This window comes from Periplaneta americana, chromosome 9, assembly GCF_040183065.1.
Source record: "Periplaneta americana isolate PAMFEO1 chromosome 9, P.americana_PAMFEO1_priV1, whole genome shotgun sequence".
NCBI lineage: Eukaryota > Metazoa > Arthropoda > Insecta > Blattodea > Blattidae > Periplaneta > Periplaneta americana.
In genome coordinates, this window is record NC_091125.1 from 41021036 (window position 1) to 41048946 (window position 27911).

A 27911-nucleotide genomic window follows, 5' to 3' on the forward strand; every position below is an offset into this window, starting at 1 on the left:
TAAAATACAATAAATTAGTAAGACAGCACGTTTAGACTCAATTAAAGTACACAAATAATTTTGGCCGCCTAAATCTGTGCCCCACTGTGCGCTGATACGATTCTTTTATCATTGTTACTTAGTGTTCACATTGTTGAACAGATCGTAATTTTGCTGACAAGTTAAAAAAATATATGTAGTCCTGAAGGTGTGTAGACCAATTTACCCGACAGAGTCGGTTGCCCAAGATGCGCCATAGGAGTCTGGTCTACGCTACACACCCACAATGAGATTAGATATTGATGAAGATTTGTTGAAATGCAACAAGGTAACCAGAGTTCCCGAAGTAAACCCTCTGTGCTATTTGGACCACGGGCTTTCCCTACACAAGTTATAAATCGGGGGTTATACTGGGGGTTGAACCCGAGTCCGTAGGATAGGATTATAACGTTCTCCAGTTCTCTAGCCACTAGACCACTGTGGCATCTTAGAGCTAACCTTTAACTTCCTATTTGCATACGTTCTAAATTACATTTTTTATGCATATCTTTTGAATTAAGTGAAAGTTTAATGATGGTAATAATAATAATAATAATAATAATAATAATAATAATAATAATAATAATGTTAGGAAACTCTTGGAATTGAAACAAATTGTATCATCTTCATGGCGTTCGTGACAGTTTATTGTTACAATTATGGTATTGCTAACAAGTAAATTAAAAGGATGAGTAATTCCCTGTACATCATACTGTCGTAAGATGCACATTTTTATGAACATCTGTTACGCAGTATCATTTACGGAACTCGTTAACATTTCTCAATATTCTCTTTAAAGAGGAAGCAAATGTATGCCCCCGTTTTCTAATGGATGAACAGAATAATATACTGTAAAATAAATTGAATAGAATTACTGAAACATAAGTACATGTACGTATTATCGCCGGGCTCTCATAATTAACATTCGGCATGTCTTTGAGCGGCCTCGTGCATAACATTCGGCAGGTCTTTGAAATTTAGTTGTATTAATGTTTTCAATTTCTTATGTCGCCGCTCCAATCACTCGCCTCAATTTCAACATTGCAACCAATAAGCTGCTTCCATTATTAAATGACACCTACTGTGCTCCAACCACGAGAAAGTCTCTGCCGGATGAGACGAAGCGGGGTAATGCTGTGAATGAATGTTGATGTCATAAGATGTCATAAGGTCACACACGTGGGTACTCCTCTCTCTATTGGCTCGCTCTCACAGCACAAACAATAACATTGATACACACATGTTTATACTATCCTAGTTACAAAATTAGATCACTGTTAATCTCCTGGTCTTTTAATCTCTCCATACAGGAAATAACAAATGCAGGAGAGCGCATGGTTTTTAAACAGACGTTATGAAGATAATATTATTTATCTACTTCGCTCCAATAGATGACGCAATAGTAAGCACATTCCTTTCATGGTTGATCTCCTGATTGGAGAACAGTACTTGTCTAATCCACGTGGACTAAAACCGAGGTTGCAATGTCTTGTGCTGAGGACGAACATTAAGGTATGTGATTAAAAATTATTATTAAGAGTTAAGAATGTCAACGTACTCGTATATGAAATAATAATAATAATAATAATAATAATAATAATAATAATAATAATAATAGCCATTTAACAATATAACAAACTAGTGCTTATTCTTATCGAGGAAGTAGACGTGACAACGTGACGCTTAGAGTGAAACCTACAGAGCAACAATCGGTTGGAAAAAATATGTTTTAAAAGCACACCGTACGTTATTGTATGATGCCGACATGTTAACCATGAGAGCGCGGCGATAATAATTCATTTGCACTGATTTCTTTTTTTTATATCTCACATTCGTGTCAAAGTACGCGCTAAGACGTGATTTTTCCATTTTGCCGGTAGACGTCGCCACCATGCCGTATTTTTGAAGTTCAAGTGCAGTCACGTGACCCACGCTAACCGCCATCTTTGTGTGCTGTATAAACACTCGAACCGGGATACTGACGATTTCAAGATTTCTTCCAGTTTTTAAGTGTTTATAAGTGCTTAAGTGCATCGAAAAATGTCTGGAGAGAAAGTGGACGTCAAGAAAGAAAACGCAGTTGATGTTTCAAATAGGGTAATGTTATATTTATTGTGATATATGGTGCAGAACTTTTGATCCCATGCTGGCCCAACGTGATGAAGAAGAAATACGGGAGGCCAACAGAAACTGTGGAAAATTGCACTACTCGGGTGGCTTTGAGCTAAGCGTAATTACTGATTGTGATGAAAATATAGGTTTCAATGTTTACTATAATGCATGAATAGAATCTTAATTACTTGAGAAATGTAGTCCAATTGAATTTTGAAGTCAGGGTATTTGTCCTTCAATGGCGGGGTGAAGTAAACTTCGGTCATCGATATCCATCTGGCGGGAAAGGAGTGAACTTCGAAATTAGGCGCGAATTTGGAAATATTGGACATGTTTGGTTATGTATTCATCACCTTTGCCGAAATATTGATGTTTATCATTAATAGCTAACGAAGAAGACTTTCGCTACATAAATAAGTTTTTAATTAAATAATTTTATTTATGGTTGTGAGCAGGAATCTGAAGACGAGGCTCCACAAGGTCGTAATCGTAGAAGCGGAGGAAAGAGAGTGTCTACACTTACTAGAACGACTCAGGAAGGAGAAGCCCTTTTAAAGGTGATAATTAGTTTCAACAATATAATGTTACAAACATTTATGTCTTCAAATATTGTAAACACTTTTATTGATATTGCTGACTTAATGATTTCTCATACAGGGTTTAGGGCATAAAGAAGAAAGTGGAACGGCAGAGGTGGAGAACAGGCGACGCACTAGGTCTTCCACCAGAGGTGTCCCACCCACTCCACCTCCTCCAGCAAAGAGAGAGAAGAAAACGCCGCCTTCTGGAGGTAGAGGTTGGTCTTTCCCCCCCGTTGTTTAATTTTTGAATGTATGTAGATAATTATTCAGAAAATTTATAATAGGGTATGTATTCAGTGCTTTGGTTTTAGCAATAAGTTTGGTAATTAAGTTACCATAGTAAACATCGACCAGGCCTCCATCTTCCCGCAGTAGAGGTTCAGGAAATATTCATTACTAAATATAAACAGAGACCTATAATTCATTTATGATTTACATATTTGAGCCTCTTCACACTCTTAATGGTATGTGCTCTGAACTCTATTGCGGAAAGATGGCAGTCTGGCCGATGCTGTTTACCATATATTACCAAACTTTTATTCTATTTAAAGGTATTAAGCACAGTATCCGTAGCTGTATGTAATAGGATGGACAGATTTTACTGTTGTTGCATGAAAACTAGCAGATATGGACGACTGTTAAGTTTATTGTGGTTTTGAAATGATACAAATTTTAAATATACTGATTTTTTTTAAAATGCTATCGTCGCTGGTGTGGTGTGATGAAACTTATTTGTTAAATTTAGTTAATGTCATAGTGGTTGATTTATCTTTTAGTTGAAGATATGAAATGTGCACTGTTCTTAGAAATTTTAATAGGCTGAAAACATCAAAACAATGCAATTTACTCAAATTAAAAGATATAATATTCAATCTTTTTTTTTTTAGAATCTATTCCTCCATATAATTGGAGTCCATCAATAGTACTTAAACGCTGTATAGCATAATTTAAAAGTTTTTCTTTATAAGATTGTATATTTTCTACGCCTATTTTTTCTACAGAATATACTGCAGATCCCCAAACAATAATTCCCTCTAGATTTGGTGTTCCAGCTGGTCATATTCTTGAGTCAGATTTAAAGTAATTATGCATAGTTGAGATTTATCTAACTTATGTGATTCAGTAATTGGCAGGAGTATAATAACAAACATAACAGTAGAAGTTCTGTTCTTATAGGGTTTTCGATTTGTTTGAGAAAAGATGTTTCATTTATATAAAATTTACAGAGATGTTACCACTGCGATAAAAATGATCCATATATTTCCAGTGACAGAGGGCCGTACATTATAATTTGTAGTAATGCAGGTAATTTTTATTAAACAGGTTCGCGACGTGGCAGGCCTAAGCGTGAGGAAAACCAAGAGGAGAAACCAAAAGAAGATGGAAATGAGCAAGAAGTCAGTAATGATAATACTGACGAGAAAGCAGAGGTACAAATCCAACATAGTATTTTTGTTCCTGTTGTGGATGAATGTTCTGGATCTATGGCCTGTCACGCAGATGGTGTGGTCAGACCTGGAATTTTTTTAATTGAAAAAAATGTAACGACACTCGTGGCAGATAAGGTTTCAGTCAGTTTTTCTCTGGGTTCTCCCATTTCCTCACATTAGACAGCATCATCATTCCAACCTATCTCGATTCACTTGCATTTCATAATCACTGGCTGACAGAATACTTGGGGGGGGGGCTGGTCTAGGAATGCATGAGGTTGCATGCTTGAAACCTGGTTACCCACTGAACCTTACTGCAGTCAGCTTTTGTGAGTTGGGAATTGGAGTAGCACAATAGATCTACTAGGTTGCAGTGCTGGGTCGTTTTATCTCCTCCGCAGTAGTAAGAGTAAACATAGTAATTTTTATTGTACTTAGGACGAGTATAAGATATGTATGTTTGAGATGAATGAGCCTTAACCACTTACTGTAATTGATAGAGATAATTATATTAGTATGTATTAGTTTTTCACTATCATTGTAAGGGTTCAAATGTACATTTCTATTGACTTCAAAAGCTATTACTGTGTTTCAAGCTTTATTTGTATGATGTGTGGATAAGCTTCAGGGCTTCTACCGTGTTGTCTTGGTGTTATTGGCTGACGTTTCGACCGCTGTGTTGTGGCCATCTTCAGAGCAGTTGTTGGATAAGGAAATAGTGTGCCAGTACTTATACATATAGTAGTCTCGATGGGGGGGGAGTACTTGCTGTGATAGGTCGTAGGTTTTCCTTCTGGCATCTGATTGGTCCTACGTGGTCCTTATCCAACAACTGCTCTGAAGATGGCCACAACACAGCGGTCGAAACGTCAGTCAATAACACCAAGACAACGTGGTGCAAGCCTATGCGAACACTTTATTTGTATGAGTTTATTGCTACAAAGTGTTCTTGAACTAACGGCTAGTATATGTACAAATAGTGTATTAAAACTAAAGATAATTAAGGTTATCAAACTATGTTATGCTAGTACAGTAAAACTTTTATATATTTCTCACTTACTCGTTTTTTTTTTCTGAAGTTCAGGCAAAATTTCTATACTTAAATATTAATTTACGTATTTCGGTTATAAACGTAACTTTCACGATCGTATTTTACATCCCAGGAGATATTTAATGTCATTTATACGTTCTAAATCCATTTTGCTCGAAATTAGGTTTTTGTAGAAATGTAAAAATTCGAAAATAGAGCACGTGTTCATTGTTTAAGATGCGGCCCACTTTGAAATTCGTGAAATTGGAAGCTGCCCATGGTTTCTTTCACCATTCTTGTGTCCTTCAATGACGCTGTTATTGCTGTAGAAACAGTGAAACATTTTGCAACACACCATGATGTAACTGAACAGTTATCACAATTTGAGGGCATGATGTATTCCTTAGGAGCAAGCAGTCCAAAATAAATACCTTTTTGTAACATAATCACATTATTAAATGAAGATCATACTAGAAGAACAATGTAAGTCTTTGTAAAATTTTCTGGATTGGAGTTTGAAATTTAATATATCCATCTTTGGCGCTAATCAGTTAAGATTTCCTACAAATCTCTATTTTTTTTTTAAGAATATTTGTTATAAATTATAGTATTACAGACTCAAAGATGGCTTAACTGTGAAGTTCTAATTTTGTCTTGTGAATATATTACTCAGATTGACTTAACTCTTTCTCCCTATATAGTCTTCAAATGCTATTTAAGATGTTACTCAATATCATTTCAGTAACACGTTTCTTCATATCGCCATTAAAACGCATAAATGAAGTTTTACAGTAATACATTTGATTCTTGAAGTCTCAACATGTTATGTACTTGCTAATTCAATTATGTATTTCTATAATAGTTTTACACTATCTAGAATATGAATGGCATCATTGTCTACACTGTATTTTGCATTCAATTATGATACATCGTATACATGTATATTAATTCTGTTAGATATTCTTTTCTTCCAGAAATAAATATATTGTGAGTAAGTTGTATGCAGGGAAATGAACAGAGCAATTTCATAGATACAATCTTTGAAATAAATTATTTACACTTTGAACTAGAGAAATAGCTTGATATGTAGTTTTCATGTGACCTTACATAATTGAAAGTAATGTTTCCTAAAGCTTTCTGTTGCCTAAGTATATTGTACTTGCTAGTGAGATGTATATAGTGGCTTAAAGTATACTATTTTCTGAGATCTCACATCAGCATTGAGACATCTGTGATTGCAGAAATTAACAATTTTATAAATAAGTATTTTCACTTTATGTAGTACCATTACATATTACTATTTTGGGAGGTTTTTGTTTAACTATATATGATCTCTTAACATGTACACTATTTCATAATGACGATTTGTTTTAGGCTGAAGAAACAGAAGAAAAGAAAAAGGGGACAGAAGAAGGTGGTGACGAAGAGTTGAAAATGGAAGTAGATGAGGAGAAGCCTGCAGCTCCTGCTGTCACTCCAACACCAACAGATCCTGACTCTAGCAACAATCAGACACAGAAATCTGAAGATGCTTCTGATGGAGCAGGAAGCACAGCGCCATCAAATGAAAATGCTGAGAACACGGAGGTCAGCACTGTACAAGTTATGAAAATTCATTGTTTGTGTCAAATGGTCACTGTTTTATAATCTTCAGTGTTAGATATGTAATTGTCATGTTTCAAGGTTGGATTGGGAGTTTTTGTTTAATATGTGTACTGGTATGTTAGAACCTCACTTCTATGGACGAATATTTTGCCATAAATGGGGGTTTGACTATAAATAGAATTGCTTATATCAGAATTTACGGACTGTGAATTTATTAACATTAAATGCGGGGAAAATGTTAAATAGTGATTGCTTAAAATTAAAGTTTTACTATATACATAATCTTTTTCAGTTTCTCTGTTACATCCTACATTTTCGGTTAAATGGACTATTATTTTATAATATTCATTTAGTAGACTTTTTATTGGTTACAATTAAAAGTATGTCATAAATTCGAAAGAAAATTACCGGTAATAGTAGCTGAAGGCAATTTGCGTTTCTTTATGTTGTTGCTTTTTTCTTGAAAGTAGTGACAATTTTGAAACCCAAAGTACAGGTGAAAACTTTGAATATCTTACAAAATTGTACGAATTCAGAACAAGATTTCCATTCACAGAGTTTATAAATTCGGACACTATCTGAAATTGTTTCCTTTAAAGTTGCTTCACAGAGGTATTTCCTAGTAATTACAATACTTTCATAAAGTTAACTTTTTTCCCCTCCAGGTCAAAACAGCAGATGGAAACCATAAAGATGGGGATGTGGAAAACAAGCATCCTTCTCCGACCAAGGAGACAGTGGATGTTACGGATAAGCCAGTAACTGTGAATGAAAATCAAGTGAACGATGAGAAAGCCCCAAGCAGTGAAGAAAAGTCTTCACCAGTTCCAACAATACCAGCAGCACCTGTTGTTACACCAGCAGCACCAGTAGTCACACCCACAACAGATGGAGTCAGCGGCACAGAAGAACCCAGGAAACCTGCCCCTGCCATCACTGTTGTACCCCCCACCGTCGAAAACAACAAGGTTACTGCGCCCACAACGGTGACGGAAGAAGGGAAGCAGACGGCAGCAGAGTAACAGTCCCCTCTGGGCGTTGTGTACCTGATTTTTATATGATGTAAGTATACATACGTGGAATTATTCATATTGTTCAGTCTGTAGTTAAAATGATCGTTAATCATTATGGTTTCCTTTGCAGATCCCTTTTGACGTTGAGTCGTCATATTTTAAATACAATTTAGAACAAGTTGTACAGAAGATGAGTGAGAGAGCGAGCGAGAGGGGATAGAACATTTGCCCTGTAAAAAATACAAGAAAATGATCTAAAAGATATAATATAAAAATGGGAGTCTTCAATAGTGCTACAATATGTGTGTGTTTCATCTTATCTTAACACAGTGAATTGATAGCTTTGGTAAGTGACACCCGTCCCTTCCATCGCACTGGTGTGATATAATCAGCATCCATTTGCATCTCAGCGTGTCTCATTTCTTCAGTGTTTTATCTTCACAGAATTGTTTCATGCAGTTTTATTGGTGGGAGATGCATATGTTGGTATGTTTTAATTAGCCTGCCTCTTCTTAGTGATGAATTTGGAAATGCGTTTATGTCACTTCAGAGCGAAATATCTCTCACTGAGGTCTGTTGTCATTGGCATATTTTTGCAGAGAATGTTGTTGGCCGTGTGCCGCAGTATTCAAATTATAAACAAATGAACTACTATTTTTCCTAGTACATATATATTCTTTCAGATTATCTCTGCAGAAGTATACCATACAGCCTCCTGCTTGTGGCCGCCCTACAGGGCACAAGTGCGAGGCAGCTCGCCCTTCCCGAGCGAGCAGATCTCCGGCAGTCTCTCCTCCTTTTTCATTGTTTTTGTCTCGTCTCCTTCTGTACTCCTTCCACTCTGTGCAATGTGTTTTGAGCGCCTTGTCGCTGTTCATTTGGAAAGACAATGATTTGGGGAAGGGGGTATATATGTTAGGTTTGTACGAGTACATAGACAATCTATACATATTTAAAGTAAATAATAATGTGTAGAATTGAATGTGTTTTTTTTTTGCATCACATAACAGTGCAAAGTTAAATAAAATGTTAAAGTTTAAGGGGAGGGAGGATTCCTACATGTTTATCTAAGTTTTTAACATAATTTAGTATAAACCTGCATTAATTTATAGAGAACTTTTATAAGATGTGGGTTTTAAAAAGTTACTGATTAATTTTAGTTTAAATTACTAATATCATATTCATAACCATAATCTTTCTGAACTGAAAGCTAAAAGCTGCTGTGTTTTTACCCTTAAAAGATTGGATTGGTTATCACTTTACAGGCAGTAGTATCACAATTCCTGTGGAAAATTGTTCATAGAATGTGTTGCTAATTTATTTTTATCATAGTAATTTATGTTACTTTTTACAATGAATTTAATAGGGTTAAAAACTCTGGCAGTTACCCAGAAGCATTCCTTTGCACTGTCTACATAGTTACTAAGTTGGTGGGCATTGAATACCTTGCCTAAGGAAAGGACTTATTGAGACACATTGCTGATATGTAATATGTCATATTTTCTGGAAATTATGATGCACTTTTATCACTTGATCTTCCACTAAGAGATTTGTAACATGAGAAGAGCCTAAAAGAAATAAAGGCTTGTTTTACTGTGACTATGTCTCTGTATGTTATGGAGATTAACTGGAGTTACAACGAAGTAGGTTGTGTGCATCCATACATGGTTGGTATGTATTTGTTTGCGAGTGCAGCATACATCGAGAAAATATGAAATGTACGAACTGACTGTGGTGCCTGGCCACTTGTAGTGCATTGTATAGAGTCAATTAACATCAAATGAGATTGTGGAAGTGCAATGATTGTTGCTTTTATTTTCACGAATGTGCCATTTCTGCTTATTCCCCCTCCCCTGCACTGAGAAGTTGGGATGCTGCTGCAGAAAGGGCAAAATGTTTCACCACAACCATCCATCTGTATCATTGTCATTCTCATTTTTTGAATTTTAGATCACAAATCATTTTTTGAACTTGATGTTTGTAATTATTGGCGTTTATTAATTCCTGCTTCCTGTAAAATGCTATTATCATTATAATTATTTTTAGTTAGGTCCCACTAGTTTGAGTGTTAGCTGATGAGTGTGTAGTGTAGATGTCTGTTAGGTTAGTATGTGGGTAGTATCATCTCTTTCTAGGGACTTGCTGTAGAAAAGTTGTAAAATTCCATGTGAAAGCAGAGAACCGGACAAAATATTACTGAAGGTAATCAAAATTTTTTTCTTTCTGAGAGGGGGCGAGCGGGAAGGACTTACTGCTGCCTCGTAAAACAAAGAATAAATACACAAGAAAAAAGTTTGCACAATGTTTTCTTTACAACAATTGCCTGTCAGATAATTATGCACTTGTTATAATTATTGAAATAAAATACGTACCTACTGACGATGTTGGTATTACTGGCAACAGGTGTTGGTTTGTGTTCTGCAGCTGGCGGACTTGCACTTGCTCATTTGAATATCGTGACTGGATCATAAGACACCTCCCCCTACCCAGAAATGCACGCATGTCTTGTGGTCCAAAGGTTAGGCTTTTCAGTGTCAGCTGATGGAGAAGAGGGTTGTCACCTTGCATGAAGAATATATAAAGACATACAAGTCTGCTTTATGTTAATTCTGGTAATTTATGCAAGTGCTAATCTCTTTTTTCATGAATTTTGTAAGATTGTTGAGTTATGACAGTAGTGCTTGATTGTCATGTTGCAATAAAGACCACACCTCTTACTGTTGCTTGTAAATTAGCCTTCACAGTGTATACACATGTGTGCATTAGGAAAGAAAGGATGTTTAAAATATAAAGGTGGCAGCCCTTATTGAAGTCTGTTGAGCTGGTGTGAGAGAGGCCTTACTGGCTTGTCTTTTCAGTAATGTGTATTCTCGATTTAAGCATAATGCGGTAATTACTGTCGTGTGTAAATTTGTAGAAGATTTTTTGTACATTGTAGGCATTATATTAAACTACAGATTTTACGATGAGTAACCTCTGTGTCTCATTGCTATCTTTTTATGACTGAATGTTGCTAACTGCAATAATAAATTTAGCCAAAGATGACTCAGATGTTAGATCTCAAGAGAAATATCTCACTTGGACCCTGCTTCTTGCATTGCGGTATCCAGTTTTATAAGGAAACAGTGAAGTGGTACTACATGGGTGAAGTAACTAACTTCCGTCCCTCCAGTTGTGACATGTGTAAATACTATGATCAAGATTTATGCACACAAATTTTCAGCAAAAATAGTGTTTTATTATATATATAAGTTAGGGAATCAAATTTCAAGTCTAGATCTTACTGTAACTTCTAATGATATACACTTATCATGGTATTATATTAAAATAAAAATATAATTCCATTGAAACAAACATCCATATGTTTCTAAAATACGTATGTCTGCTAAAGAAGAGGATTTTTGTCAGTCTAAATGAGAAATCTTGAAATGACTGATAGGAAAATGCTAGTTACGAGTATAATTATAAAAATATGTTATTTAATGCTGTCTTAACTACTGAGCTTTATGACAAGAAAAGAGAATCTGTATGTGAAGAGCATAAAATTAGTATTTTAATATAAGTAAAATAACGTTCCTCGGGAGGTAAAGTAAATGTTCTGTATTCTTTGAGCTTGTGAAGATTGACTGAAACGTATTTAGAATAATCACTAAAGAATTTAATCTTATGAGCAAGTGCAGTCTTTTTTTTTTTTTTTTAATAGTCTGAAAAGACGGAACTTAAAAAGAATGAAACAGATATGGAGTAGGTAAATGGTACCAGGTCAGGAAGACTATGGCTCTCAGGTTTAGCATAAGCACTGAAGTATGTTCTTGCATTTATTGCCATACTAAATGTTTGTGCAGTGACTACACTTTAAATTGGGTAATGGAGTATTCAGTATGTGAAACTTTTGCTGGATAGCTAAAAATTAGCTTTAAAATGTTGGAAAAACCTGAAATTAGAATTACACTGTATTTACAGACATCACATTTTCTTCATATGACATCATTGTAAGGCCAGACCAGATTGGCTTGTAAATACATATAATCCTTTTAGTGTCATATCTCTTGGCTGTATGCTAGGATTCATAGCATTAACTCTATCCTCAAGACCCTCCTTTCTCCTTCTCCTAATACATTACATCTATGCTAGCCATGTTTTGCGTAAGTACTTCCGAATTTTAATATTTCCTTTTTTTCTCAAAGTCGTACAAGAATATGAAGAGTTACTGTGATGCTGAAAGGTTATTTAATACTATAAATCGAGATTAGTGGATGCCAGTGATAGTTATACGTATTTACAATCCCAAACTTTGGACACATTTTGTTTTAGTACATTTTGAAGATTGAGGCATAAGTCACAGGAATTTTTTTTTTTAATGCTGATGTGGTTCAAAATTTAGAAATATGAAAATGAAAGATCAGGATGTGTAATAGTTACTAGTAGGGTAGGTTTGGGATCAAACACCCACAAACGACACAGCATTGTGCTACTCGTTTTTATTACGGTAGTTGGAGTAGTATTACATCACACATACCCACCCTAAAAACCCATAGGATCACATCCATTCTGGATGGCGATTGACTCAACTGCATTATGTATTACATGTAAAAAAATTTGTTATAATCAGGGTTGCCAGATTCATCAGGAATCCTGGATTTCATACGTTAATGTGACCACACATATTTTGAATTAATTCAATTTATAATACAACTGATTTTAGCCTATTCGTTTTATGTATTTCATGTACTTATATAGGGCTTAAACTTTAGTTTTTACTAGCCATACCCGTGCGCTCCGCTGCACCCATTAGAAATAAATATAAAGTAATTACATAATTAAAATAGGACATTTGATCCAGGGAACATTCGTGTTTGATAGAAGGATAAATCGTTTAATATGTTACTTAATTTAAATTGCATCCAAATAATTAAAATGCGATCATTTTGGTCCATAGACACTCATTTGGTGCAATGACAATTCCTTTAACATGTTTCTTAATTTTTATTACATGCAACCATAGTTAATGAAGATTGACATCATTTAGATTTAATGTGTATATTTTATTTTACTTGTTATAGGTTTCCATTGAATTATGGTAATAACTTAATTTTAACCCTTGTTTTCTACGTATTCAGTAAATGGCGCTTGGCCCACTATGGTTCTGAACCCTTCAAATAACTTAAATTATATTATATAATATTACATATTATATTATATCAGAAGTTACTGTAATAACATTATAGCATTATGTCCATCTAGAGAAACTACACTTTCCAATGGTGAAATAATAATTAATTATACAAATCGGTTAATTTAGCTTCCGATATTACTTCATACAAACACAGAAACATTCTCTGTAGGTTATCTTTCATAGCTTTCGATTGTTGCTGTCCAAGGCCCCTTATAGACGAAGTCATTTGTTTTTTAATTCATTACACGACCTTGGATGGCAATTATTTTAATTTTAAAACTCGTTTATCTCCTTAAATATCAGTCCTATCAAAATTTTTCAAGGAATAAAACTTATCGCAAATTATTTTTAAAGAAACTTTTGTTGTAACATTTTTCACACAAACCAATAATAAGCGAGATATTTCGATTTAATTCAGGCCCCCTTATAACCCCCCTTTTAAATAATGTATTTTGAATGCCATATAGCCTAAAATCTAAGTTACAACAAACTTAATTTATATTCCAATTTTCATCGAAATTTGTTCAGCCATTATCGCTTGAAAAGGTAACAAACATACAGACAGACATACAAACAAAAATTTCAAAAAAGCTATTTTCGGTTTCAGGGTGGTTAATTATATATGTTAGGATCAATTATTTTTGGAAAATCGAAAATTACCAGAAAAATTTCGGCTACAGATTTATTATTAGTATAGATTACATTTTTGCTAGATTATGAAATTTCCTGGGGATTATCGATAAAGTCTAGAAAAATAATCTCATATTAGAGCCTGACCTATACAGAAAAAAATGCATGATAGTGTTTAAATCCTATAAATTATAAATCAATTTCCACAGAGAATAAAGAATAAAGGTACTGTATAATACTTAATATATACTACAGTACTATTATTGATTTTATTTCAATACAACCTGATAGGAGATGCCAGGTAGCATTGACGACATTGAACATGAGTTGGACAGGATTTTGAAAATAATTTTATAGAAATGAACAAAAAAAAATTGTTTTCTTCCAGTCTTTTTGACATTCTGGGACAAATATGTAATTCAATCCAGGACATCTGCCAATTCTGGCGATAACCATACATCACACTGCTATGTAGTGATGCGACCACATACTGTGGATGACATATAACATCTCGTGATACCACTGGTTAACTTTTAAGGGAAGAAAAATAGTTGCCATGATTTGTGCCCCAACTTTCGTATTTATTTTCGTTGATTATTGGAGCTAGTTGAATCTTTGCTAATTACACAGGCACGAGTGTATGACAATAAAAAATACAACATTAATATTTGCATTGAGAACCTTACACTCAGGTCTACACAGAAATTTAAATTCTGTCATTTATTAGAGGATATGAAGGCAAAGTACGCGTAATTGAAATGTATCTGTAATAAATTAAACTCATTAGGTCTTTTTATATTGACATTGTTGAGAGAACAATATTACCGTACTTTTCTTTAGTAAGCATGTTCACATCACAGTTTTCCATGAGGAAATTATAACATGTTCTTTGGAAAATTAAGGTATAAATATTCTGTCATATTCTTAAGGCACTATATTCCTGCCTGATCAACTCATAGTTGTATCTGGAACTTAATGCAGTTACTACTGAACCTGGCAAATACAGTGCTAAGATATAAATGTAAGGAAATATAAATTTATTGACAGAAGGTGGAGAGAATTTTTGCTTATACCGTATAATCTAAACTGTTTTATGGTTACTCATTTTAGACATCAGCCATCTGGTACTGTACGAGCAGAAAGCACCTTGATCTCCAGCACTGGATAAAGTATTTGTGAAACATTCTGGCAAGTAAACAGAAATCAGCAGTGATGAATAGTGGTACTCTTAGCTGAACACTGTCACTGAAATACTTCTATATAATCTAGAAAATAACACAATATAGAAGTGTTTACATTATCTGGATGTGTATCTTTCTGAAATGAGATTTGCAATACACTTCGGAAATTCGCTAATGGAATTAAATTGCAGTCATAGTTTTAAAAAGGAGTTAATTAAAGAACTGGGTTATATAGCAGGCTGGAGTGGATGGACTTTCAAAACTTACCATTAGCAGAATGGTTAGAATAGTGGTTCCCAAGCATTCTGAAGATGTAACCCACTTTTGGTAGAGAATTTTGTTTGTAACCCCTAACTTCTGTACCAATACTTAACCTCATTCGGAAAAGACAATTCACTGTAAAATCGAAAACAGGGATAATTTTACTCAGAACCAGTGGAGACCACGAAACTTCTAATGCAAGACGAGAAATCTAATTATTCTCACCTATTTTCAAATTCTCTTTTGTTTTTTAGACTAAACATATTTGAATAGTAGTTTGTAAGGCCAAGATATTATAAAGTAGCCAGAGATTTTAAGGAAACTTGATTTGTCGTCACATATCTTGACAAAAGCAATTTAATTCGTTCCAGTGTATTAAAGAACTCGTGGAAAATTTAACTATGTACTTTATGCTACAATAAGTACTGTTTGTTTTTGCAGACAAATACCTGTAATTAAGCTTGCACATTTTTAAACAATTTTTTGCTTTTCTGAAAGAAACTCAAAACAATTTTATAACTAACAGAAGAATACTGAATCCGTTTTTAGATAGTTGCGTGCAACTGGCTGAAATTCCAAAGAATATTAAGGAAAGAACCATTGAAATATATATCTACTGATGGAATGTTGGATTTATACTCTCCCACAGTATTTTGACCAGTTGTGAATCAATTCAAGAATACCTCTAGCTAGCAAAAGAAGCTCTGAAATTGTTTATAGTATTTGCAACCTTGTATTTATGAAAAATAAGTTTCTCGTCGATGACAACAATAAAAAAAAAAGTGAGAAATCTTCTTGAAATTGAAAATATCAGTATGTGTATTGAATACAGGGTTCAGATCTTAAAAACTGCTTTCTTAAAACAGGCACATTATTCGCATCATTATTGTTTACTTTGTATCTTCTGCAACATTTTTTTTTATGTTCATTGTTGTTTATGTTCCTAAACACGACATAAATATATGTTAATAAGACGTTTCTTGTTTCATTTTGTAAATCATCTCGCAACCCCCACTTTGGGAACCACTGAGGATTGGCTTTCCATGCTGGTAACGGTAATCCAGGTTCCAATCATAGCTGGTCCAAATGGAAATTTGTGGTGGACAAAGATGTTACTTGGTGGTAGATATTTGCGGGGTATTCCTGTTTTCCCTTCTGACATTTCATTGCTTCATTGATTATCATCATGCATTACTACATAGTTAGCCTCCAATGGTGCACTGAGAACAATGCCTACAGTGGCAAAAATAACTATAGCTTTGGCATGTTGCTCATAGATAGACACACTTGCGTAAATGATGTAGTTAGTTGCATTTGAATAAAAGAAAACAAGTGATCTATAAACTGAAAATGAAATGCTTAATGTGAGGTGAACACTTGGTAGAATGATGGTATATTTTGGGAAGCTGTATTACATGAAAGTGACGTACATTGAAGTTAGCAAAGATTTGTCAATGAACAGAGTTCTGAGCTATTTGATGTTTCTGTTGACAAACCTGTAACAGTGCAAATTGTCTACACATTGTAGGGGTTTGGATTAAAGAGAAATTTAAGCCAAGAAGTATGTTTGACTATAAAAAGATACGGCAATATGAGAGTGAGCTATACCCACATATTTATGGGAGAGGGGACACTGACCGAACAGTGCAATGTACTAGATCTATTGTGCTTACTCTCCAGTTAGATGCATTCGCAACCCACACCACTTGACTACACTAAGTATCCAAGTAACAAGCAGGTAGCCCTGCTCATCCCTAGGTCAGCCCCCTCTGTGCAAGATAAACACGTGCACTTGTAGTATTCATTTGGGCTCGATAAGTTACCCTCAAATTTTTAATCTGGGCGAAAAATAGTAATTTTTAGCCTGAGTCTCCATAATTCAAGGACAAGTTTCTTTCATGTACGAGCATCATAAATTTGACATACCTCCTACCTTCCCTTCTGAAGGAAGCCATGCTAAAGATTTTTATTGCCCTTAGCTGGGAATAAACCCACAAACTTCAGGAATTACAGCAAACATATTCATTAGACAATGCATGCTGGATTTAATATTACTAGTTACAATTCGTCGTTAAACAACTATCCCTTTATTTATGGTCTGTTCCTGAATTGCTTCCATAATGTGAAACATGTTACTAATTTGTATTTCGTCTTAACATTGACTTCAGTTTTTCTTCAAGCATCCTACTCATGTGGAAGGTTTTTTTTAATATGACCTTGGCATAATGCCGTAAAGATCCATTCCTTATGATAATAGTGTGGTAAAAGACCCTTTTTATTTTGTAACTACATCTCTTCGGTCCTTAATGAACTGCTGTACTGATTGAGCAGTTAGCTATTTCAATAGTGAATAAGAATTACTGTACAGTAATATGTTATAAATAAACAAATTATTTCGCATAAGTTCACTTTTTCTTTCTTTAATATAGATGTAAATGAATATAATGTTTTTATTTCGGTCTTTTGATACTTTAGTTTCTTGTAGCGATATATATTGCTGTCCAATACCTTTTTGGTGTTATAATTTTAAAAATTAACATGATTTCGTGCTGTGTGTTTGTATTTAGGGCTGTAATTGCCAAAGATTTAAGAGTAAGTAGTTCTTCTAGTTAAGGTATGATTAAATTTTATTTTAGAGACATTCATAAAATGAGGGATATCCTTTTATGTACATTGTAATATACAAGAAAGTTTTAAAATTTCATAAAGAGGTGAAGATCTAGATCGAAATAGAACGGTGTTAAGTTTGTAAGGATGGAGTCTGGTTTGGTCGTAATGAATTGAGATTTGATACTGGAAATCTTGAAGAATAATACAGATAAGTTGTACATCAATATTTGATTACAGAATTTTATGCGAAAGTGTGTTAGTGCAGTATTTAAGAAATATTATAAAAAAGGAGACCTGTTCATTAGTTTTTAAAATATTTGCTATAACAATATGTGCAGCTTGAAATAATGTTGCTTTCATGCGCACATAATTTAGTGTGTAGTCATCAAGCTGCATGAAATGAAAGTGAAGGTTTTTGATCTTAAATGAGAGTTTTTTGTTTTTGACGTTAATCATTGCTGCCTCAGTTTTGAAGTTGGTTGCAAGTATATGGGCTGGTGTCCTATACATATAATGATTGACTAGAAAAATTAATGAAAGTGCAGAAAATTCCAGCTTTATGTTTATAGGTATACGAAAGTGGTGAAGTATTAGTAAACAAAAACATTTTTAACAAGTGATAAAATCGTGCAAATTATGTCAGTTATTTGAATAAAACTTTTGGAATATACATGTAGGCAATTAACTATGTAGATAACATTCTTTTGCAGCATTCTCTATAGAAATCGCTTTAGTTATGGCTGAAAACATAATTCAGGATCGTGGAGAGTGATGGATGAAAATTTTTTGCATTTATCTAGATAATTTTGTAGATAAACATGACATTTTCATATAATAGATAAGCTGTGGTATTTTGTCGGCTTAGAGTGTAAACCTGCTAACCGCCAAAAAGAAAATTTTACAAATGAGGCAAAAAATTGGGTTTAAATTAACTCTGAAACTTTAGGACCAAATTTAAAGTACAGGTACAAATGCCACTTGTACGTTGGATTTGGTCCTAAAGTTTCAGAGTTTAATGTAAGCTTAGTTTTTGGTTCCCTCGTAAAATTTTCTTTTTGGCGGTTAGCAGGTTTACACTCTAAACCGACGATTTGAAACTGTTACTACATCCATGGGAGATTGAAGATTATGAGGTCCTAAGGTTGTGCTTCTATTCAGGAACTATTCATTATTGTACTTGAACCATAGGTGAAATATTGAGGAAATGGACTGTCCGAGAAAACTTTCAATTGCCATTTTTCAGAAATGTCTTTAAGCTTATATATTTTACAGAAAATAACATCGTCTGATTTTTCATAATATAATACCCATCGAAATTGCTTAACCCTTTCTTACCTATACTGGGTGTTCAGTTCAAAATGTGTCATGGCTCGCTGTATGCCGTCGTGTGGTTAGCCGATGAGCCTAGAGAATTCAATCTTCCTACACTTCCGCAGAGGTGTGTAATCTATGAGGCAGAGAAGTTGCCTAGCAAGTACGGTGTTCATTCTGAAGAGTACGTACCGATACGTACGGTAACGCCGGTAGTGGGAGGAATGTGAACTGTTTGGAAATACGTACTGTCGGGATATGGGGAGAGGGTTAAGACGATTACTTACGTATTTGTTGACATTAACTTCGACGGTCAACATGGACACGGAGCATTTGATTTGTGTTGTGGAATGTTACCGTACGCAACCGATGATAACAAATACCCTGTGTACGACTTGCCGGCGCAAAACACAGTTCGAAAGAGGTTATGGTAGCACACAGACTGTACAGACCACCATCTGTTGCTACGACGTTCAAGTTATACCGTACACGTTCTCAAGTTCAGATTGAAGAATGCCTTAAATAATAGGCAACTTCTCTAACATATAAGCTGAAACTCTCTTCAAATCGGTGACCCAACAGCAGTGACGTCATGACACACTTTGAAATGAACACCCAGTAGATACCATATGGCAATAATTAACTTTATAGCATTTATATACTTGTGTGCTACATATGAAGGTAAATTTTGCTGGATAACTTCTATTTCAATACATTTACATCAATATAGTTTTGTTTCAAATGTTGCCACTCCCGTAACTTGGTCACTGAATTGGTCCTAATACAGCTATTTGTTTCAACATGGGTTGCTTGTAAATTTAATTTGGGTTAGAAAGGGTTAACCCAAGATGGTTGAAACCTATAGCCCTTATGCCTTACACACCACCTTTGTTGATCCTTGCAATGATGAACATGAGCTATTAGTTTCACTGTCACTACTATATTTACCAACCAATTTATCATCGTTTCCGTTCATTGCCATTTTATTTTTAACAGTTTTTTTTTAATTTATTCATTATTATTGATAGTTACATGACAGTAAATGATCACAAGCACACACTTGCGACAACAATCATCACAAGAAACGTTCACTGAAACAATGTTTATAATGGTTACTTTTAAGTTTCGTAACAAATTTAATTGTTGAACATTAATAATTTGGTAACTGATATTAGGCAAAAAATACAATGTTAATTGAACTGTTAATTCTGTATTATTTCTGCTTGGTAATACTTATGACCTTTACTGTACAATCACACAAGTTTATAGATTTGAAATGAAGAAAACTTAAGAATGTGGTTCATAGATGGAGTGGAATCACTGTTGTATTATTACGTGCAAGGGATTCACAGCTCTCAAATGCAGGAGGAAAGAAATGGAGGGGACATTGTGGGTTGCGTCACTAACACGGTCATAGCGATAGCTGACCCTCTTTATGGATTTGAAATAACCATTTTTGGTTTATGCCGTAATTCGTATTTCAAACGATTTTTTTTAAACACGAATCCTTCTTCGAATTATTTGGAAGGGTGAGGTCCCTCTATTAATTTTATGTGGGAGAAGTGACGCCCCTGGCTTTATAAGTTGAGGGGGCAGAAAATGTTTTGCACCCCCAAAATTGGCGCCTGTGCTTGGAACTTTGAATAAAGATGTGACAATAGTTTAGATACACTTTCACCAGGTAGAGAAAATTTTATATTTATTCCTTATAACTAGGAAAATTCAGTATAGAATCAGAGGATATTGCTTTTGCCGCTTAGCAATCTTGAAATTGGCAAATCGGTGAGGTTCAGCTATAACAGAAAGCAGTGACTATATCTCCCAGACTATAAAGGTTATATGTCCACGATGCTTTTGGTGCTGTGCAAGGTTGATGTACAAGAAGAAGATTTGTTTAATAAGATCTAACAGATTATTTACCCCATATAATTATGAAAAGAGAGCATACAAAATCTTTGTTGGATGACTTTCTTTTGTTATGAAGATATTTGGAAACAAGCCTAAAAGAAAATAGCAGTAATTTCGTCAAATAACTACATAATACATTATTGCCTAACGCTCCAGCATGTTACTGTTACTTATTAGTATCAAACCTGTTTTATATGCATGCCAATTCTTAAGCAAAACATTGCTTTGAACAATGGTTATTTCGATATACTGACACTGATGTGACGTGGGCCATTGTACGATTTAAACTACCGGTACTACATAAAATTGAAGTACCAGTACCTATCCAATATCGAGCACATTAGGACTTACGTACGTAACTTCAAATTCCATGAGAATTCTTATACAGAAGAAAGTTATTGACAGTCACGAGTGATCTCTCTCTCTGCTATTTCGGTGTTTATGCAATACTATTTGATGAATAACAACAGATTACCAAATATAACAATTTAATTTCAAATTTGCGTAATATCTATTGCCGGCCCACAATCTGAGTATAGTAAATTGTGCTGTGTAAGTTTTGATCAGCATCATATAATTTTAAGGGTTCTCATTTCCTTTATCTTATAAAATTTTATATTCCTGCTGTTCATCACTTTTTAACTGTAGAGAGTAGAGCAACAGTTGCCCACCAAGTTTTGTGAGAACATAACCTCAATTTGAAGCTTCGATTGTGCACTATTTTCTTACCTCTAGGATACATATAGAGATCTTGTAAGTATATTTGCATTTCAGTTATGTTAATTTACAAAGATTCATAGTTTAGCAGTGAATAAGTCTACAGTCTACACCTTTAGACGTTCTCAAGGTCATGACTCATGAATGTAGTATAACGTGGGCGGAAGTACGAATGCATGTTACACTCGTTGCGTCAGTGGGTGCCAGCGAAGGGACGCTTTGTGTGTGAATTGGTTGTACTGATCAACATGATCACATAGGGTCTCATTTTAGATATGTATTGTAGAGATTTAATTTACTTTGATGCAATTTGTCTGTGATGCGGCAGCTTACGTGACATGCTACTTTCAAAAGATAACCATGCACCTGTGATCAGGACCATGGACTGGTTCTTTTCTGCGACGCCAGTAATTCAAGATTATTGATCGTAAGCAAATGAAAGTTCCAGAATGTTTGCAATATGTTGATATGGAACTGTGGGTTCATGACGGGACACTTGAGCAGACGAGCCACTACCTGCTAATGACGCATTATGCGAAGAGAAAGATAACAGAGCTACTATTACATAATGAGTAGACATATTACGGAGTAGATTAAATTTCTTGGTGCTTGAGGCTCTGTAAACGTGACATTACATTATCTCAAAGGATTGACAAACCTTGCAGCACAATGTTTTAGAAATACATATAAAATGAAAAGCTTCTCCCCCCCCCCCCCCCTCAGAAGTCGCAAATGCCTCAAAGTAAATTTTTCAGTTAATATATTTTTTTACATGATCGAAAAATGTTAACCCAAAATATTTAATTGATTTTTTTACTATCATATTGTTTTTGAGATACTAATGTGGTTATCCAGTTAATAGTTTAAAATTTAGATTTATAAATGATAATGTGAGAGTGTGAATCTTCTATTTTTTATTTTAGTCTTGAAAAGTCGCTACAGTGAAGACATTAAAACATAACACGTTTGTTAATATTTAAATTTGATTTTTTTTTCTCTTTATAAATGACACCTTTTGTTCATATTTTATTTTTAATTTATAATATTTAATTCATATCATATTCTGATTTATATTTTATTAATTTTTTATCGTTGTAGATAGTTTGAACAAAAAAGTAAAATATATAATTACATGGTATTACGGTATTACTGTATAATATATTGGAAAATCAAACTATGTTCATGCAGCCATAATGAGAGTGAATGACAAACAGTCAAGTAAGCTTACCTGCCATTAGTAAAATACGACCATATTAATAATTGAATCGCTGATATGAAAAAGGAATAAAATCTATATTTGTTAAAGTAATCTGAAGAATTTTCCTTTCTCTTCTCTTCTACCTACACGTAAATTTGTAAATAAAGTATTAAGAATCTCTAAGTAATAATGAGAGCTAGTTATGCAAATTAAGAAAGACTCTTCAGTTTTTTCTCAAAAACAGCTGCCTGGACATTCTTCCTTTTCCAATCAGCTGTTCTGTTTAACATGAATCTCCAGTAATATCTATAAAATTCTTTAGTTGATTATGATATTTCGAAATAATGACTCTCTAGACTTCTTTCTTTTTCTCTTCTTTGATAAAGCAGCTGCTTTCATTATTTCTTGGATACAGGTCTTTGATTTTAGTACTTCAAATTCAATGGGATTTCAGCCCACCACTGACAATAATACTTTGTTGTTTGATTTTATTGGGCTGTCATTTTGAAGGGTATCTTAGGTCTCCAGACATTTTATATATTGGATTTTAAATACTTTATTTCACCGTCTTTATTGCATACAGTATTTTATTGGTACCATGTTGATCCAGAACTTTACAGTAGATCTATTCTGCAAAAGACAGAATTTCTTCCTTTTTCGGCAGGATTTTCCTATATTACCAAATACTCTGTCAAGGGCCATGTAACTGTGGTCGCGAACTGGATAGTAGTGAACTATCTTATTAAATGTTTTGCTTCTTAAAAAAAGCCATTAATGTACTCATCAAGACACAGTTCTTGTTCTAGGCAGCAAAGGTGCCTGAAAATATATGAACTTCAGTTGGATCATTGGCTGACTGGGACTCCTCGAGGGTTTTAAGGAAATTTAGAAGTCCAGAAGCAATTTTATTGTATCCTTTATATCCTTCCGTTTCTAGCCAAGTGTAAAAAGTTGTATTCTTCCTTGTCTGAATTCGTGAGTGAATCATAATACATAAGTTATATAGCCACGCTTGTCTTGAATAAAATATTTAACTCCTCGATAGCTTTGGTATTAGTTGATTCTGTTGTATGTCAAAGCATGCCTTTAGCACATTGGGATTTTTTCCTTAATTATGGTACAGAATCTTTTAGCACAAAATGTCTTTGTAGTCTATACATTGTTCTCAGTTCGTTTCCTCCTCTCCCCCTTAAATCCTGCTCTCTTTCAATTTTTAGAAGAACCAGTTTTGAACGGCCCCAAGGTTCACTCAGCCTTCTATAAAATTGAGTACCAGGTCTTTCCCGGGGGTAAAAGGCGGTCAGAGCGTGGTGCCGACCACACCACCTCATTCTAGTGCCGAGGTCATGGAAAGCATGGGGCTCTACCTCCATGCCCCCCAAGTGCCTTCATGGCATGTTACGGGGATACCTTTACCTTTTACCTTTTTTTACCAGTTTTGTGTGTTGAACATATGTCTGTATGAGGAAAAAAAATTATGGGTTTATTTAATGACGCAACTGCAGAGGTTATATCAGCGTTGCCACTGTGCCAGAATTTTTGTCCCGCAGGAGTTCTTTTACATGCCACTAGTGACATGAGCCTGTCGCATTTAAGAACACTTAAATGCCATCGACCTGGGCCGGGATCGAACCCTCAACCTCGGGCACAGAAGACCAGCACTATACCAACTCTGCCACCCAGGGCGACCTGTATGAGGATTCTTAAATGACAGATTAAAACAATGATGGAGTACATGTTTGTATTTAGATAATTAGCAGGTAGATAGACCTCGTGTTTTCCTTATTTCACATTTTCTTCATATTTAGTGTGGATGGTAAGAACCCTCTTCTAGGCTTCTTTCTTGCACATTGGTTCTCTCTGCATTTATATCTATCTTGTTCTGCTTATAAAGTAGTTGGTTTTATCGACTTAAATTTTAAATGATTGAGAGCAAATTTAGAGTTTGGAAAATATCAGTTTTAATTGCCTTTTAACTACAACAATAATTGACTTTTGCTAAAACTGATTTTATAGGATAAGCGTAACTTGAATGTTGACATATAATCACCAAAAGCTCAATTTTGAAAATTTTGGTGTTCAGCGACTTTTGAAAAAAAAAATGCTTCTCAAATGAGCGAATTTTATGGACAAGAACATGATATAGTGTCATTACAAGAATTTTAGATGCGGGAGTGCAGTGTCAGATACCGGATAATAGTCATAATATAATATGGACATGAATGTGATTATGGGTGTACATGTCATTGCAAAAAATATAAGACTTTTGTTAGCCTATACCAGTTTCAATTTTATTCATTTAGGTACCTGTACCACAATATTAGTATTGGTGTAACTTTTTAGTTCAGAAAAGAGGACAAAATTAATAGTCCCCATATAAACGCATTTGAAAGCACAAAACTCGAGATGTGAGTATAATAATAATAATAATAAGGGGCGGTTGGTCCTTAGGGGCCATCGAGGCCATGCCGCAATATTTCGTCCCCCAGAAATTTTCTTTTCGCATTTAAAATGCGTAAATTTTGTTCAGGACAGTGTTACTGGATTCATAATATTGTTTCAGTAAATTTCATCAGATGACGTAATGTGCGTCAGTAAAACGTCAAAGATTGTGTGACACTAAATATTGTGAGTTTGGGGCATGTGTCAAAGTGCCCCACAACTTGAATCACTTTAGCACTCAACTTCCATGATGCACAGCATGCAATGCCATGTTCACTACCAATGGAGATTCACAAAGTGTTATGAAGTTACCATTACGAGTATATGCTTCACTTGGAGCCCAACCAGCCTGGCGGAGGAAACGTATACAACCGTTTCAGCAACATGATGGAACTTTCAGTCCCGAGTTGTATGCTCCATTAAGGAAAATAAAGCGGAGCTATTGAAATGCTTCGAAAGGATTGAAGAGGGAGATGACTCAAATGAATGAAATGATATAACAGTGAGAGAAGCTTTTGGCCAAAAAAACTTTTAAATAATAATGAATTTTTGTTTCTTCAAAATTTATTTTATGACGATATATTATACAATATAATATAGATGCAAACTGCAACTTGATTGAGCATATCTGATGCATTACGACATTTTGAGTCAGCTGTAATGGAAATAAGAGAGAACACTAAAAGATACGAAATAACTGTCGATGATGAAGAAGAACGTTCGTTTCCTCCAAGAAAAAGGCTGAAACTCAGTAGGCAAGTAAACCTGTCGGCAGATGCCAAAGAAGTATGTGATATCATTATCAACCAATTCAATGGACATTTCCTGCAGTCACATATATTTGGAAGTTTTAATATACTTGATCCAAAGAAGTTTGCTTCATACAGAGATAAGTTTCACACTGACCTGGCTAATATTTTCGTAAAAAGTCACAGTTCTTTAATTTCGAAAGAAAAATTTATTAATGAATTATCAGTTATCTAACGAAATGATACATTTAAAAACATTTCCCCTGTGTGTGATTTGTTCAGTTTTTTATGGATTACTCCTTCGAAGATTCATTCTCTGAAGTGGGCAAAGCCCTTCGAATCGCACTAACAACACCTGTTTCAACAGTTGAGTCAGAACGGAGTTTCAGCACATTAAACAGGATAAAAACATTTCTCAGAAACACCATGGGTCAAGATAGGCTGAATTCGTTGGCTTTCTGTTCTATTCATAAGGAGCATCTCCATCAAATTCCCAACTTCAAGAACAGGGTCATCGAAAAGTTTGCCAGCTAGAAGGACAAATGAGCACATCTTCTTTATAAATAATTTTGCAGATTGGTTTAATGTTGAGTTTTCATTATTATATAGTTGGTAGTTTAGTTGTTTTGTGCCGAATTAATTTTTAAGCAGAAACAATTAACTAAAATGAAATAAAAAGTCTTGGTGTATTATTTAACGTATACCGCAATATTAGGTCCCACCAACAAAAATGATCACAAGCTGCCACAAGATAATAATAAATAGCAAAGAGCCGAATTGAATTAAGAAGAAAGCAATTGTGGTTATTTGATCGAGGTTAGCGTATACTGCTAGTTTTCCGGAACTGCAATTTGTGTAGTCTTTGTTTTGGAGCGTCCCATACTTAGATGTGCTTTTGAATGATAATATTATAACTTTTTATAACTGGCTTGCACTTAACATTTGCTGCATGTGTTCCCTCCATGCTTGTTAATATTTGTATTTTTTAATTGGTTATTTTACGATGCTTTTTCAACTGTTATGGTTATATAGCATCTGAATGAGATGAAGGTGATAATGCCAGCGAAATGAATCCAGGGTCCAGTGCCGAAAGTTACCCAGCATTTGCTCTTAATGGGTTGAGGGGAAACCCCAGAAAAACTCTCAATGAGGTAGGCTAACTTGTCCCAACCAGGATTTGAACCAGGGTCTCTCATTTAACAGTCAAGCATTCTAACCGTTACTGCAAATGGTGGACTGATATTTGTGTTTTTAGATACCCTTTTGTGCCTGTGCAAGCATAACATTATTTCCTTTCAGATTTTATTTCTGAAAGGGTACTTTTTCCAATTAAAAAAAACATTTGTGCAGCTTTAATTATATTGTAATGTTTGTTATTTATTTCTTGTAAATCATGAGTTTGTTCAGATTTGTTGAGCTATAAACAGTCGGATGACAGGAATATATATTAGAAAACTTGAGTAGGCTACTGAGAGATTTGCTTAACATAAACCACGTAGAATCAATCGAGGATCAAGTTTATCTAGCTTCGAATCATGATGAACTAGTACCAGTAATATTTTATTCCTGTTAAAACAGTTAATTCGAGCATGTTGGAGAAAGAATGAAGAATCTGCAAATGGTTACCACTAGGCTATATAGTAGAAAAAGTGTTGTTAATAAGTACTTCATTTTGTCTGGATAAAATGAGAGTGAGTAGTTCTTTTTACTGTTTTCTATTCTGGTAGCTGAAAAATGGAAGGGTAATATTATATTATAAAGGATGTGAAATTGCGGCAAAAGGTTTTCTGATGATCTGGTCAGAAATCATTTAAACATTGTACAGTCAAATTTAGGCTACCTGTCAGAAAGCTTCATACTTATCAAGAGAGGAAAAGGTTTGGTTCTGATTGATTGACACATATAATTGTAATAAACTTTATTTTTAAGCTTAGAAAAA

The 27911-nt window shown here is 34.5% G+C and overlaps 1 protein-coding gene across 3 annotated transcripts; it reads left to right on the forward strand.

Annotated features, from left to right (window-relative positions):
- Positions 1–1953: 1953 nt before the first annotated feature.
- Positions 1954–16011, forward strand: LOC138705860 (brain acid soluble protein 1). Of its 3 annotated transcripts, none has more exons than XM_069834545.1 (7): positions 1954–2115; positions 2586–2687; positions 2788–2926; positions 4035–4141; positions 6546–6758; positions 7442–7838; positions 14706–16011. In XM_069834545.1, the coding sequence occupies exons 1-6, from the start codon at positions 2059–2061 to the stop codon at positions 7796–7798; spliced, it is 975 nt and encodes a 324-aa protein (XP_069690646.1). In that variant the 5' UTR covers positions 1954–2058; the 3' UTR covers positions 7799–7838; positions 14706–16011. The 3 variants fall into 3 exon arrangements, with proteins under 3 accessions (XP_069690646.1, XP_069690645.1, XP_069690647.1); XM_069834544.1 differs by lacking the exon at positions 14706–16011 and adding an exon at positions 7920–10762; XM_069834546.1 differs by lacking the exon at positions 14706–16011 and adding an exon at positions 7920–10762 and having other exon boundaries at positions 2788–2920.
- The last annotated feature ends 11900 nt before the right edge of the window (positions 16012–27911 follow it).